We start from the raw sequence: 16993 nt of genomic DNA, 5'->3' as shown, positions 1-16993 counted from the left end.
GTATAAAACAAAGTCGTTTCCCGCTGTCTGTCTGTATCAGTGGTCTGTATGTATGCTTAGATCTTTAAAACTATCCAACAGATTTTGATGCGGTTTTTTTAAATAGATAGAGTGATTCAAGAGGAAGGTTTATGTATAATTTGTTAACCCGTGCGAAGCCGGGGCGGGTCTCTAGTATTTACTCAAACGTGATCCTGCAAAAAACTGTACCCGCAAAAAATTGTTCGCTCGAGTTGTTCAACTTTTTTTACCAACATTAGCTTTTAGCACCATCTCGTGACGTTTAAGCACACCATGGGTTGGTTCGAGCAAAGAGAATAGAGTGTACACCACACTCAAGTGTACACTCACACTGTATTCGCGTAGTACTACAAAGACAGTTAAGGTGGCGCTGTAATCAATTTAAAGAGGCGTTTTATTAATTCCCTACATTCCCTACAACTCTACTACCCGTGTTGCCAGTTCCTCGGGCAAAAAAAGCAAGATTTTTAGCTGCACATTACATTATTTTTATATACTTGGTCAACCAGATCTTGTCAGTAGAAAAAGGCGGCAAATTCAAATTTTCTATGTGCCGATATCCCTTCGCGCCTACATTTTTCAAATTTGCCGATGCTTTTTCTACTGACAAGATTTGCTTGACATCTTTTATTTATATTATTTATCCCATAACATAACGTTTTCTTAAAATCCTTATTTTAATACATGATTGAATACCTGAATAGGCTCGATGCCATTACAAAAAATATTAAAAATGAGCCATGTGTATGGCCATTAATAATGTGATAGAGTTGATAGACATTTAGTAAAAAAAATATTAAAGAAAAATAAACATTAAAAGCGCGCGAATTGTAGAAAAGTATTTTGTAATAATTTAGTAAATTGTTAAATATAGAAAAATATTAGTTGAAAATAGGTTTAATCAGTGTTTAAGTATTCTGTTATTTCGCAAATCAAAACAAAACAAATCTGCGAGAAGTTGGCCGTGTGACAGCAACACCAACACTACCAGTGAGCAATACGTACGTATTTATACACATGTAGGTCAATGAAAAAAATGGCTTAGCAGCTCGTATGTGCCGTGGCAAGAAATAATTTTTAATTTAAATGGCCTTCAGTGATTTATGTCACATAAGTAATGCGTATAAAGCTGTCGAAAATGAAACAGATCAGGTAAGTGATGGTGTGTTCAGTAAGTGACCTATTGGTGGGTGTTTTACATGTCCAAATTCAGCTGTCAATCTGACCCAAAATCCGGGAAAAATGTAATGGTCTTGTTTCAAAATGTAATATGTATGTTTTGGTCATAGAAGTAAATAATAGTAAGGGTTTACAAGTGTAAAGATCTTGGGGTAGTGATTGTTGGCCCCGAAACACGTCGCGATTTGAGTCTTGAGGTGAAAGATGACAAGTAAAGAATGCACACAATATTTTTAGAATTATGTAGTTTGTACGTTAGAGGACAAAATTACAGGGCTCTGCCAATAATCCAACATATATTACGGGGTCTTACTCAACAAGTTTGTTTATACTTGTTTGAGATTTGTATCAGATTCTTATAAGAGCTTATTTCATAATACTTGTCTTGTGTAGTAGTTTCCACTTTTTTGGCAATTCTTCCTTGATCTGTCTGTGAATTTAGGGTACAAACAAATCACATAATCACTGTACAATGCATTTAAACTAACAGATAATTCATGTTACCTTCCATAATATTCACTATTTTCCTGTTGTGATGTGATAGTGATCTGTAATCAACAATCTGTTTGTCTGCATTTATTTTTCTGTAAGTAGATAGAATACCTACCCTCTTTTTTTATAATCCAATACTTTACCAGATTATCTTATTCAAAGTAGGTATGCCAAGAGGTATTGTATTATAATATATAAGTACGTTTATAATTTATTAATATTAGCAAATTTAACAATTTATAAAACAAATTGAAGTAAGAATCAGCAAAAATGTAATTTCACTAAAGCAAGGAATTTGCATTAGATTGCAAACACAGGTACACAGTAGGCTTACTGACAAACTGTATTTTTCTGAGTTAAACCCATATGTAGCAAAAAGCTACTACAAACAGAGAACCCGCCTAGTGAACCTGCGGACAGTAAATGTGTTAAAGGACACCACTGTAATAGAATTCCATGTCTGTCTATCTATAAGCCCTTTTATTCTGAAGTAGAGTATTTATCTTTATTCATTATACTTCTTGGCAAAGCTTTAGCTTTAGATCTTTTAAGTTCCAGCCCTCTATTAATTTAAGTGCATCCTCCCATCCTGTTAGGAATTCGAGTAACAATCAATAGCCAGGTACATGCAGAGTGAGCATATGCGCGAGGCAATTTTCTCGCGCGTATGCTCGCTCTGTGTGGACCCGGCTAATAGTTCATTCTTAGTTGCAATAAATAAATAATTATGTATTACTCTGCAGTCAGAACGCATTATGGAAGAAAACTCAATGGTCCGAGATCTCATCACAAAGATCCTTGATGAGACCGGACCCTCAGAAGGGAGCAGGTAAGTAATATCAGATTTTATTATCCTCCTTCAGACACATTTTGAAAAGGGCAAAACTCCAGACAAGTGTAAAAGGTTGTAAAAAGCCTTTTTCACTGTGTCGTGGAATAATAATAATCTCTGAAAAGACAGCCTATTAGGACCAGTTGCTGCCATACTTGTTAGACTGATCAACGTCACTCAGCAGAGCACTATGAAACTTCCTAAATGGTGTCCGTCCCAACCCTTAGTCTAATCAGTATCATTCATTCAAACTGCTGGAGTGTATAAGCTCCACGGATTTTACTTTAAAACTTACATTTAAATTGATATCAATGATTCTAACTCTAAGTGAGTTGGTACCAGACATGTTACCAGCTCCCGGAAAGAGAGCAGCCCTGGATGTTTTATTTCAATATAAAACAAGTGATTGTAGTTATGACTTATGGTATATTAATATAAAAAATAATGATGAATGTTATGATAATAATATTTGCTTGTAAACATGTATTCTTAATGTTTTATTATTTTATATTACAGCTCTATACAACCACAGGAAAAAATGCTAAGTACAACAACAAGCGCACAATATTCTAAAAATGATCCTACAACATCTTTTATACCACCCTCATTTAACTTCCAAGATCCATTTAATTTCGCTCAAAATGCCCAGACTGAACAACATGGCTTCAACTACAACACACAAAATGGGTTTGGAAATGGTTATGCTAACTACCCGGAAGAACAGCTTCTCATGGGCCCTGTGGGGGAGCCAGAAGTGTCACAAGAACAGCTGAATTTACTAAGGTTAGCAGCTCAAGAAATTGGCGGTGCACAGTTTTCCAGCCCTAACAAATATGATGATAAATACTATAATTTCTTTGAACCGAACCAAAGGAATTCCCTGCCAGAAACAAATATGTACAGTAACAACTTTAGACCAAACAGTCTGAATTTAGATAATAATTTGACAAACATGGACTATGCTCAAAGGTACCCCAATAAATTTGACAATTATGCCAAAGAGCAGAACCAAGAGCCTGCAGACCTACTAGCTTATTTAAACCAGCTGAACATAAACGTCACGTTAGACCGCTTGCCAGACATACCAATGGACTTTAAAGGACAAATGGAAAATGGGCACTACCATAATGAGGAATTCAATAAAATGCAAGATGAAAGAAATAAGATGTTGTTCAATAGAAACTTCCAGCAACCACCGAAATTTAATGGCGAAAACAATTTCTACTTGAACGAAATGATGAAGCAGATGGGAGACCGCCCACCACAGAATTTTGATTTTCAGAACACACCACCAAATTATAAGCCTAATGGGTTTCATCAAAACGATTTTATGCAGAGGCAGAACCAGATGATGCCTAGAGAGAATTTTCAGGGCAATATGGATCAGAGGGGAAATTTTGAAGGCCAGAACAATGCACAGCAGGCCATGATGAGGCAGCAGGAGCTGGCCCGGCAGATGAATATACTCATGAGGAACCGGCCGCCTCCTAACCAATTAAATGTAGACGTGTCTTTCTTGCACGAAAACACACCTTTTAATCTTGGTGAGTATTCTATTTTTCTTCTGGATTGTAACTTAAATTCGGAATGAATTGAAATTTGAAATGACTGGATACAGATGAATCAGATGATACAGCGATTTAATGAAGGAAATTGATTTCTGCGGTTGAGCTGTGACTCCCAAGGGCTATTTTATTTTATACTTCATTTCTTTATCATTATGTTACTCCTGGTCTGAATGGAGATGGAGCCAGTAAGGGCGCGGCCACTCTGCGAGCGAATTGAAAGTGAGGCGAGCGTGCAAATGTGGCCGCGGTCTAAGTGGGCCTCGTGAATTCTGTAATGAACCAACATAATAACTTTGAATTTAGGTTCGTTAGATAAAGATAAACTCGATGAATTGTTGAAGTGTTTTTTTTTTAATACGTTTATGAGACTTTTCCATGATGTTGTTTTACAAAGTTAATTATAATATTTTCAGGATTAGGAGCGTTGCTGGGGCCTAGTCCTCCTGTACCACCGCCAGTGTTGCCATCACCAATGATGGATTTACCTCTTCTTGCGCCATTCTACGCTATGAGAAACATCAGGTTTGTCTATGATTATTTTTAACACAACACAACTGTTAACCGGACAGTTTATTCGGTGAAACTTTCCCTTATCTAAAATCGGGAGGTAAAATTACATTCATTAGATATAAATAAAACATGCAGATTGGAGACTCAAACTTATTTGACTGCTCAGTTGAAAATGTTACACTTTTGAGGCTTGCAGAGGCTAATAGCGCCACCTAACGTAACAATGTAATGTAGGAGTAGGAGGCTAACGCAAAATTGTAGTTTTTATATTGGATTTTTACGTTTTAATCAAGGGTAAATGCCAAAAAATTCACACGGACACTACACTATTCAATGTGCAAGGGCTAGGGTTTGCACGACAGATCCGAAATGTATGGGAAGATCCGCGGATCCGGATCCAGGTCCGGATAATTTCATACATTTCGGATCCGGATTGCAAACCCTAGCAAGGGCAGACTCCAACCAAAACCTTAATAGGTGCTTGATAGTTTTTTTTTTCATTTGAATGTCGTTACCTTCCATACGTCCCTTTACCTATTTTTGTCCTCTTTAAATTTCCTGGCTCTACGCGCCCTCTTAAAATTGTAGTGCAAATATCACCATCCACCCCTGTTATTATTCAGAGGCTGTGCGACATCGTCAGGCATCCTGCACGCGCGGCTGGACGCGTGCTACGAGCAGTGGCGGCAGCTAGAGCGTGAGCGCAAGCGCACGGAGGCGCGCCTGGCGCTGGCCTACCCCGGCCGCGCCGTCTCCTCCTCCAACTCCATCCCCGTGCCGCGCCTGCCGCCCTGCCCCACCAGGGTCGACCGGCTCACGGTGGACATGCTGAGGGAGCACACTAAGGTACGCTGGCCTACCCCGGCCGCGCCGTCTCCTCCTCCAACTCCATCCCCGTGCCGCGCCTGCCGCCCTGCCCCACCAGGGTCGACCGGCTCACGGTGGACATGCTGAGGGAGCACACTAAGGTACGCTGGCCTACCCCGGCCGCGCCGTCTCCTCCTCCAACTCCATCCCCGTGCCGCGCCTGCCGCCCTGCCCCACCAGGGTCGACCGGCTCACGGTGGACATGCTGAGGGAGCACACTAAGGTACGCTGGCCTACCCCGGCCGCGCCGTCACCTCCCCCAACTCCATCCCCGTGCCGCGCCTGCCGCCCTGCCCCACCAGGGTCGACCGGCTCACGGTGGACATGCTGAGGGAGCACACTAAGGTACGCTGGCCTACCCCGGCCGCGCCGTCTCCTCCTCCAACTCCATCCCCGTGCCGCGCCTGCCGCCCTGCCCCACCAGGGTCGACCGGCTCACGGTGGACATGCTGAGGGAGCACACTAAGGTACGCTGGCCTACCCCGGCCGCGCCGTCTCCTCCTCCAACTCCATCCCCGTGCCGCGCCTGCCGCCCTGCCCCACCAGGGTCGACCGGCTCACGGTGGACATGCTGAGGGAGCACACTAAGGTACGCTGGCCTACCCCGGCCGCGCCGTCACCTCCTCCAACTCCATCCCCGTGCCGCGCCTGCCGCCCTGCCCCACCAGGGTCGACCGGCTCACGGTGGACATGCTGAGGGAGCACACTAAGGTACGCTGGCCTACCCCGGCCGCGCCGTCACCTCCCCCAACTCCATCCCCGTGCCGCGCCTGCCGCCCTGCCCCACCAGGGTCGACCGGCTCACAGTGGACATGCTGAGGGAGCACACTAAGGTACGCTGGCCTACCCCGGCCGCGCCGTCTCCTCCTCCAACTCCATCCCCGTGCCGCGCCTGCCGCCCTGCCCCACCAGGGTCGACCGGCTCACGGTGGACATGCTGAGGGAGCACACTAAGGTACGCTGGCCTACCCCGGCCGCGCCGTCACCTCCCCCAACTCCATCCCCGTGCCGCGCCTGCCGCCCTGCCCCACCAGGGTCGACCGGCTCACGGTGGACATGCTGAGGGAGCACACTAAGGTACGCTGGCCTACCCCGGCCGCGCCGTCTCCTCCTCCAACTCCATCCCCGTGCCGCGCCTGCCGCCCTGCCCCACCAGGGTCGACCGGCTCACGGTGGACATGCTGAGGGAGCACACTAAGGTACGCTGGCCTACCCCGGCCGCGCCGTCACCTCCTCCAACTCCATCCCCGTGCCGCGCCTGCCGCCCTGCCCCACCAGGATATCATATACGTGTTATCGCAGATTCGCAGCTACGCAGCGCGTAGCTCGCGCTGGCATTGAATGTGTTAAGACTTAAGATTATCTGATTTGACTGGAATTACTTTGTTAATTCAGAATAGAATTAATTTTTAAAGTTCAATGTGAGTTGGCCCTGAAATTTAAAAAAATGGTTACGCATACATTTTAGGTACTGACCCTAATGGGTAAGATGGAGACGCTGCGGGCGAGCGTGTGCGTGGCGCAGCACAAGAAAGCCAAGGAGGACGCCAAGATCACGGTGCTGAAGCGCGGCCAGGACCAGCCCGAGCACACCCAGCATGTGGACCCCAACTCCTTTCAGCCCGCCTCGTGGAAGGAGGATGTCAACAATCTCTCGGAAATGTCAGTACCCTATCCATAGATCAGAATTGTTTTTTGCTTATAAATGGACGGCAAGGTTGACTTTGCACGGTCAGGAAATGATTTAAGAGCCAACAGGAGCTAAGATTTAAATATTTTAGGTAAATATACCCGTCTCGCTAACGGAAGCGGCTCCTAAAACTAGTGCTATAAGGACAAGGCGAAAAATCCTGCGTAAAAATCTCAAAAATCGAGGTTTCGTACTCGACTGTTTCCTCCTCCAAAACTTAACCAATCGTAACCAAATTTGGAAATCTAAATGATAATGACATTATCTGTGTCGGACCGTTTTACTTTTTTGACTAATTGATATCAGTTTAGCACGCCTCTCATTGCGGAATAGTCAATTAGGCCATTTTGGCTATTTTTGAAGGGCTCTAGCGCCTTAAAAAACAAAAATAACAAACAAAATCAAAACGGTCCGACACAGATATTGACAATATTAATCTGTGTTGAAAAAATCATTGCTCTAGCTTCAAAACCCACTGAGGAAACAGTCGAGTACGTTTGTATGGAGAAATGACCACTCCTGTTGGCTCTTAATAGCTACTTACTTTTCAAGTATATGATAGCATACATCTGCACATGGTCGGATGGACTTAAACGCCAAAATATTGAAAGGCGTCAGCGGTCGAAAGCGAAAAAAAAAGAAGGTCAGATAAGAAGGCAGGGAAGGGAGGCTTCTTATACGGCGCGCACCATGACAACCCCGTCAAGCAATGTTTCATCTTTTCCAACCATTGCGGTCGATGCATATGCGTATGGCTTCGTAAAAAAGCTAGAAAGAATAGGACCGCTTTTCAAGATAAAACCTTTCTTTCCATTTGGTGAGCGTCGTTTGAATGAAAGTTGTTTGTTCGTCAGCGCGCCGCACAGCGAGGTGGAGAGCGCCATGCTGGCGTGGCGCAGCGCCGTGGCCGCCGTGCAGGCCGCGCGCCGCCGCGAGCTCGCGCAGCCGCGCTACGTGCGCACCGACCGTGAGTACCGCACACACTGCACACTACCATAGAGAAAAAAATACATAGAGTGCTCACTCCATACATCAGTTTTAGTACCAAAAAGACTATTAGCATCTAGCATCGAGTAGCGGAACTATCAGTACTGCTACTTGACAATAGACGTAGCACCGACCGGAAAGTCTTATGCTGTTGAGATAAGACTTTCCGGTCGGTGCTACATCTATTGTCAAGTAGCAGTACTGATAGTTCCGCTACTCGATGCTAGATGTAGATACTGAAATTAATAGTCTGAACTGATGTATGGAGTGAGCACTCTTGTCTTACTATATTTCTCTATGACACTACACACTACCTTTGTAGGCTAGGTTTTCTATTAAACCGAAATTATGACAATCGAGCCCCTAATGAGCGACCTACGAAATTGTAATGAGGTCGGGCAAAAATAAAATAGTATCGATCGAATAAAATATTTTTTTTTTCCAGCCATCCTGCAACTGGCTGAGGCGGTAAAGCAGCTGGGCTGTAGTGCGCGGCGTGCGCGCTGTGCCATGTGGTGCGACCTCACGCTCACCGTCGCACTCGCCCCGGGGCCCGCCTCCCCCCCGCACACTCCGGCCAGCACCGCCAAGGTAAGCAGCTGGGCTGTACGCTGCGACATGTGGTGCGACCTCACGCTCACCGTCGCACTCGCCCCGGGGCCCGCCTCCCCCCCGCACACTCCGGCCAGCACCGCCAAGGTAAGCAGCTGGGCTGTACGCTGCGCCATGTGGTGCGACCTCACGCTGCTCACCGTCGCACTCGCCCCGGGGCCCGCCTCCCCCCCGCACACTCCGGCCAGCACCGCCAAGGTAAGCAGCTGGGCTGTACGCTGCGACATGTGGTGCGACCTCACGCTGCTCACCGTCGCACTCGCCCCGGGGCCCGCCTCCCCCCCGCACACTCCGGCCAGCACCGCCAAGGTAAGCAGCTGGGCTGTACGCTGCGACATGTGGTGCGACCTCACGCTGCTCACTGTCGCACTCGCCCCGGGGCCCGCCTCCCCCCCGCACACGTCGGCCAGCACCGCCAAGGTAAGCAGCTGGGCTGTACGCTGCGACATGTGGTGCGACCTCACGCTGCTCACCGTCGCACTCGCCCCGGGGCCCGCCTCCCCCCCGCACACTCCGGCCAGCACCGCCAAGGTAAGCAGCTGGGCTGTACGCTGCGCCATGTGGTGCGACCTCACGCTCACCGTCGCACTCGCCCCGGTATTGATATCCCATCAAAAACATACCTGTCTTAGCTAGTTTTTATGCCAACAAACTAAATTATAGAAAACTAGCTTAGACAAGTATAATATAAATATAATTGACGACCGGTCTGGCCTAGTGGGTAGTGACCCTGCCTGTGAAGCCGCGGTCCTGGGTTCGAATCCCAGTAAGGGCATTTATTTGTGTGATGAGCACAAATATCTGTTCCTGAGTCATGGTTGTTTTCTATGTATTTAAGTATTTGTATATTATATATATCGTTGTCTGAGTACCCACAACACAAGCCTTCTTGAGCTTACTGTGGGGCTTAGTCAATTTGTGTAAGAAAGTCCTATAATATTTATTTATTTTAATTAGCATGCACGTAAAAACTAGCCAAGTCAATGCCTGAACTTAAATAAATCTTTAATTATACATATAGTGAACTAGAACATGGCACCCATACCTCTCAATTATTTTGCTGGCGAAGTTAACAACGACGCATATTCTTAATATTGAACTTGGCTCTCATTTCACATTTATGTTTTTGATGGGATAAACAATAATCACTCAGAGCTTTCAACCGACCCTTGGTTCACTTGACGTCACGCCAAACGTATGAAGCAAGTTCCCGAATTATTAATACATATCAATAATCTGGTCGCTTACCAAATCTGATATAAGGACAATCTAATATAAAGTCTCGTCTCGGTTAGAATCACAGGCGAATAAAACAAGAAGACTGACAAATTGACTATGTTTATACAAATTCGCGGTCCTACAGTATTCAGCGCCATCTATTGACCCGAAGTTAAATTATTCTGACCAGAAGTCGAAGCGCCGAACATAATGGATAATGGATGAGATGCTACGTTAGTCAAGCCATCTGGCAAAACTGTATGTCTATTACCAGGCTGTATCTCATGAACCGTGATAGCTAGACAGTTGAAATTTTCACAGCTGATGTATTTCTGTTGCCGCTACAAAAAATACAAAAAAAAACAATAAAATTAAACTCCCATCCAACAAACGTGATTTTTTTTTACCGTTTTTTGCGTAATGGTACAGAACCCTTCGTGCGCGAGTCCGACTCGCACTTGGCCGGTTTTTAGTAATGTACATAGTGTAATTTTAGTTCAATTTTGCTAGCAACAGACAAACTGGTAAAAGAGCAATAATAGCAATGGAAACTGTTAGTTTTCAATTAAAATATATGCTATTCTAGCCATCACCTTTATTATTAAATTTACATTGTTAACTGAAAAATACGAACGAACAGGGTCTGTGCGGAAAGAGAAGAGTCGTAGAATGTATGGGCTCCCCTACATTTCACGACTCTTCTCTTTCCGCACAGGCTCTAGCAGTCAAGTGCATATTTTTCGTTATCCATTTCGAGTTCTGCCATATACGTATTCTCTGTCTTCGTCACCATCATAAAGAACTTCTTATTGATTCCATCTATTGTTGAATTATAGTATTTTATGCAACCGTTGTTTAAGAGGGGTCAAAAAAGGCGAGTGGCGTGAGTAACAATTTGAGGCGAAGCCGAAAATTGTTAATAAAGACGCCACGAGTATTTTTTGACTCAGTTAAACAACGTTGCATACAATACTTTTTCTACGACCAAGCACTTACTTTGAAAAAAAAATTGTAAATATAAGAAAAATATTTCATTCAACAAAAATAATACTTAACAAGTGGAATCATATAGGACATATATGTAGGTAAACAAACCAAACCCGGCCACCGCGCCCCGCGCCCCACGGCCGGTTGGTCAGCGACACCTTGTAACTCATGAGGCCCTGGTACTTGCTCTTAGTTATAGTGTGTCAAAGGACTGTCTTATTTCAAATATAGACAGAGATAATCATACTATCTTTGTCTTACACTAGTACTAGCACCCAAAAGAAAAGGATAAAAATAGTTATTTTTGTTCCTATTTACTGACAAATTGGTTTGACCAACTATAAATTACAATTTTGGATAGTTTTTTTTCTCGATTTTGGCCAACCGCGCCCCGCGGCCCACGGCTGGTTGGTCAGCGACACCTTGTAACTCATGAGGCCCTGGTACTTGCTCTTAGTTAAATTACAATTTTGGATAGTTTTTTTTTTACGATTTTGGCCACAGTAGCCTATGGAAACTAACAAGCAACGCTAAGCGGTGTTCGTAGTCTATGGATCTTGCTATATTACGGGTATCACATGCGCGTTTCTGACTTCTGAAGCAATTTTATTGTTTCTACTATAGAAGAAAATTAAAATTAGGTTGGCAACAATGTATTTCATACAATATTTTTTAAGTGGTGATTACACGAAGTATCGTAAAAGTACCAAAAAGATACTGCGTGTATGCACAAATACTTTTTTGGGGAATAGACTAAAGACTTGTCTTGACAACTATAACATAGGGGTTTAAAGGTGTGTGTACTACCTTTTAAATGACAAATAAAGATACGGGAGTAGAAAAAATGTATATCGGCACTACCCGTTCAATGTTGAAAGTCCTTAGTTTCCTGCTACCGAAAGGTTGTCTGGAAGATATCTCTTCTTAGCGATAATACCGCATGTTGTTACCTAGCTTTTACCTGTATTTCATTGTCTGTATATTTTTAACTACCTACTACTAATGAATATTTACTTACTTACTATATCTTCTTCATTGACATGTTAAAATCCCTTCTTTAATGAGCATGTTTTTACAAAAGTTACTGACATGACCCCAAAATTTAATGACATTTCGAATTTAGTGTTAGATTATTTACATTAAAACAGTTAAAAAAATGGATCGTTTCGTGATACATATGATGAGCTCAATAAAGTGAAAACAATAATTATTTGTACATTTATGGAATGGACTGTATGACCAGGCTGTACTTTCAAGTCGACCAGTAACCATAAGCAAGCTTGCAGTGCTCACTTCATGCATAGATAGAGACCCATTTATAATAAGTTTTAAGCAAACTACGCGGAAACTTATTTCTGATAAAATGTAAGCTTAATAAGTATTATGACTATTAAGTTTTAAGTAAGTTTAAAACTTATTTACTTATTATAAGTTTTACCATACACCCATACAAGTATTATTAATAGGTAAGGAAACTGACGTATGAATGAATGAAATCTTTATTTCAGGCAACTAGTGGCCCATACATAAATACCTTAAAACTAGCATACATATTATAAAAATATAACTAAACACTAAAAATCACATTATGATTTTAGTATCGATTGAGCACTCTAATCTTACTTTATTTATCTATAATATTGATTAAAATTGCATTCGGCTCTTAAGATCGGACTGATTTATTGAATAGTAAGTAATATTAATAATACAAAATCAACATTATGCAAAATAATAGAACAACCTGTGTAGTTTTGTGTTAATTTTTATTATTATTTTTAAGGTTTTTTGTTGTGTTGTCAGAATCAGCACCATAATGAATATATGCAGACCAGCAGAACAAGGTTGTTTTATCCAAACGAAATGATAACTCCGCCACAAATAGTCCGTATATTCTAGCCAAGGCAAATTTAAATGCTCTATCAATACCGGCGATGTCTACTTCCCGTATAGGATACTTTCCTTTCTTGAGGGTGCAGGTATCCGTAATAGGAATATTGAACGTATTGAATATTGCCTTACCAATAAAACTGCGGCATTTCAGATTGTCCATTTTGAAAACCCACTGGGTTTTGCTGAATGGTTTTTTACCGTCTGGCTTCACGAAGCCGACGCGAATGCTCTCATTTGTATTTGCAACAGGAACATCTTCTTTCACTACCAAATTTCCGTTTATAAGAGTAGTTCCTGTGCTTTCGTTCTTATATGTTTCCAAGTCCAATAATTCTAAAGGAATGTAGGAAGCAAATGGTAGTTTGGGGTTCGCGCATTGGCTTATATTTACTAAAGTAAGTAAATATGCCGAGGACGTTTTGAAGTAAGTTAGGACGATGAAGTATATTAAGAATCCCATATTAATGTTGCTGCGGCAATAAGTGATACTGAGCCACTTGGATCAGATCAGAATGGTTACACACTGAATGGGTATTATTTGTTGTCTGATGTTTAATGACATGGCTTAATGCTTAATAAATTGAAGTATAATTATCAGGGATGTTGCGAACATCCGCATCCGCATCCGCAACCGCGGAACATCCGCATTATTTTCAACATCCGCATCCGCATCCGCATAAAATCGATGCGGAGCTTATGCGGATGCGGATGTCGAACAAGTCGGTACAGGAACGTCTTAGCGGCGGCGTAAGTGCTAGGTAATTTCGTCATTACCTATAACGAAATCGTCTAGATCCAGAAAAGTCGGCGAAGTTACTGTTTATTAAATATAACGCACCTATATTCTTGCTCAAATACTAAACGTTTGGTTTTTTTTTAATAAAAAAATACTAAAAATGTAATATTTGACGTTTTCTAAGTACCTAATCTTGACATCCGCATCCGCATCCGCATCCGCGGATGTGAGCCTTTAAAAATCCGCATCTGCATCCGCATCCGCGGATGTCAAAAAATCTGCATCCGCAACATCCCTGATAATTATGGAAGCTTCATTGAATGGAAAATCGGCATATATTACATGTAATCATTCAGACATGTAGTATTAAATACCAAAAAAAATCACGTATAGACGTATGAACCTAGGTAAACGATTTCCGTTTCCGTAAACAAAGTCTTATTTGTTTGCAGAGCGAGAAGCAGCCGCAGCCTCAGCCGCCGTCGCCGAGGGCGCCCCCTGAGGCCGCGAAAGCCCCAGCACAGAACAACTCCAAACCGGCTGCCTCGGACGTTAAAGACGTACGTTGTTAACCCTTTCAAATTTGTATACAGGATGGATTTTCTTTTTGGGTCAGTGAGGGCAGCTACCAGATCCCGTGCTGCTACGAGAAAACGGTCTTAGAAGACCTTCCCTCGATTTCAAATTAATGAAGATTGGCTTTTACAGATTTTGAAAAAAACATACAGGGTGCGAGAAAAAGGTCATTTTTGACAAACTTTTTTTTGACGCCAATCGATCCCATTCCTATTGAGGATCAAAAGCTTGTATGGAACCAAAAAAAAAAATTCCGGCTAGAAGCTTTTCTAAATCGATTTTTTTTTAAATCGAGGAAAACTTTTCCCATACTATTTGTATGAAAATGAAAACTTTTATTTTTCACATGCTATTTTTTATGCCAATCGATTCCATTCCTATCCAGTATCAATAGTTTCCTAGGGGTCAACTTTCGATAATGTACTAAAAAGCCACAAAAATAATAAAAACTTTTTCCATACATTTACTATGGAGAAAACGTGAAATTTTATTCACATTTTTCTATTTGCCCAATCAGTCCTGTTACATTTAAGGGTCATAATACTGTATGAAGACGTTGCTGTAAGACTGATGGGCGAGATAGAAAATCGTGAATAAAATTTCATGTTTTCTCCTTAGTAAATGTATGGAAAAAGTTTTTATTAATTTGTGGCTTTTTAGTACATTATCGAAAGTTGACCCCTAGGAAACTATTGATACTGGATAGGAATGGAATCGATTGGCATACAAAAATAGCATGTGAAACATAAGAGTTTTCATTTTCATACAAATTGTATGGGAAAAGTTTTCCTCGATTTGTGGCTTTTCTAGCCGGAAATTTTTTTTTGGTTCCATACAAGCTTTTGATCCTCAATAGGAATGGGATCGATTGGCGTCAAAAAAAAAGTTTGTCAAAAATGACCTTTTCTCGCACCCTGTATGTTTTTTTCAAAATCTGTAAAAGCCAATCTTCATTAATTTGAAATCGAGGGAAGGTCTTCTAAGACCGTTTTCTCGTAGCAGCACGGGATCTGGTAGCTGCCCTCACTGACCCAAAAAGAAAATCCACCCTGTATAACGTGTTACATGATCTTAGCTTCTGGGCGCAGCTCGAAATCCCACGCAGATACCGTTGGTAAGTTAGATGGATGATCGTAAAAACAGATCTATGACTTGACTGAATTAAAGTGCGCGGTTGTTTTATGCGATAAACGCTGCGTTAAAAGCGATGCGTTTGAGTTTGACGAACATTATTTTACATCAGATAATCTAATTACGAAACATTGCTTTACGCTCTGAACGCAGCGTGGGACGCAATGTGTCAAACGCACATAAACAAAATATCTTAATAGTGTAAGGAAGGAGTATCCTTGTTTATTGCGAGAAACGTGGCGTTCGAAGGAAGCGGTTAGGTTCTCCCCACATCTATCGACGCGGAAAAAGCTTCCTTTAATAGTGAATAGAATCAGGCGTTACTTTGCGGAAATCCATATTAATTAAAACCAAAATATTACTTTGCTAATCCGCGAAAAGATAACGTGCTAGTCAGTCATTTTTTAAAGTTTCGTCTACACCAGCGGTCGGCAACCTTTTAGTAGTCAAGGGCCACATAGTAGTTAACGAAGTTGACGCGGGCCGCACTTTGTTAATATTTATGGCTTTATCAGACATCGTCGTTTGTCAATATTACATATACAAAATAGCCAGGGAGGCTCGTGGGCCGCAAGTGACAGGTTCACGGCCCGCATGCGGCCCGCGGGCCGCAGGTTGCCGACCGCTGGTCTACGCAATAAGTGCGATATTGGCCGACGCCTTACGACGCGACGTCTTTTTCGACCTTATAGTGTGGGGATATCGAGCGATTTTTCGACTAAATCTTACGTGAGTGTCCGCTTAAAACAGCTTTAATATTTTTAAGTCTCACGGGAGTTTCATACCTCCTTAAAATGGTATGATGATATTTATTTTTATACGGACCTAACTATTGCATTAACTGTATTCCATCGAATATGAACAACCATGTTTTGGCCTCCAGGAGAAAACCAAGGATGCTTCAACAGTGAAGACGGACACAAAGCCCGAAACGAACAACAAAACGAGCGCAACCAACAAGCAACCGGAGAAAGACAAGAACCAGCGCAAAACGCAGAACTACAGGCACAAGCTCAACCAGGGGCGCAACGACTTCTACCAGAAAAACCAGAGGTACGACACCCGGTTCATGCCGAACCGACACCCCTACTACTTGGCCACGGGCCCTATCAACTAGGCAAACATATATCAAGAGTATATGATCGAAATAGTACAACATGTAAGTTTATCGATAGAGTTGAAAATGTGTATGAGTAACCTGTAGCAATTGCCTGCTAAGTATGAAACTGTAGCAAGCCCGTGTTCGGCTACTCAATGGTAGTAAAATTCCATGAAAAAATCTGGAAAAATACAATTTATTGTAAAAAGTTGGCAAATTAGATGAAATGATACCAACGAGTAGTAAGTAGGTATCGGAGTTGTATACAATTTGTTACATATCAGGCCTTAAAACATCTGTTATATAAAATAGTCCTAGATCGTGACTGCATGATGTGTTGTTTTAAATCGATTTGCCAATTTTTTATAAGTAATATACTAGGATTGTTAGGCCTTTTTATGATGACACTTACTTTTTACAGTTTTAATACTCCTTTTAATGTCCCCTACGTGATCTGTATTTTAAAAGTATTACAAGTCTGCATTTGTGTAAGTAAAGAACAAGAAATCCATCTTAGTGTTACAAAAATAATGAATTTATGGATAATCAATGATTGAAATGACAGTTTTCATATTAAAATTCAAGTCTATTTGACTAC

At 42.3% G+C, this 16993-nt stretch overlaps 1 protein-coding gene across 1 annotated transcript; it reads left to right on the top strand.

Annotated features, from left to right (window-relative positions):
- Window positions 1-813: 813 nt before the first annotated feature.
- Window positions 814-16451, top strand: LOC134656266 (meiosis-specific coiled-coil domain-containing protein MEIOC-like). Its single transcript, XM_063511787.1, has 10 exons — window positions 814-1173; window positions 2436-2521; window positions 3041-4068; window positions 4506-4614; window positions 5226-5448; window positions 6938-7131; window positions 8014-8126; window positions 8592-9355; window positions 14042-14149; window positions 16180-16451. The coding sequence occupies exons 1-10, from the start codon at window positions 1108-1110 to the stop codon at window positions 16411-16413; spliced, it is 2925 nt and encodes a 974-aa protein (XP_063367857.1). The 5' UTR covers window positions 814-1107; the 3' UTR covers window positions 16414-16451.
- The last annotated feature ends 542 nt before the right edge of the window (window positions 16452-16993 follow it).

Source organism: Cydia amplana, chromosome 2, assembly GCF_948474715.1.
Source record: "Cydia amplana chromosome 2, ilCydAmpl1.1, whole genome shotgun sequence".
NCBI lineage: Eukaryota > Metazoa > Arthropoda > Insecta > Lepidoptera > Tortricidae > Cydia > Cydia amplana.
Note: the sequence above shows the minus strand (reverse complement) of the source record. Positions and strands in the feature narration are given on the sequence as shown.

Bases quoted from the DNA above. Each gene is read 5' to 3' on its own strand.
- LOC134656266 (XM_063511787.1), top strand. From the start codon at position 1,108: ATGGCCTTCAGTGATTTATGTCACATAAGTAATGCGTATAAAGCTGTC. The intron at 2,522-3,040 runs GTAAGTAATATC...TTTATATTACAG, and splicing joins GGACCCTCAGAAGGGAGCAG to CTCTATACAACCACAGGAAA. The intron at 4,615-5,225 runs GTTTGTCTATGA...GTTATTATTCAG, and splicing joins TACGCTATGAGAAACATCAG to AGGCTGTGCGACATCGTCAG.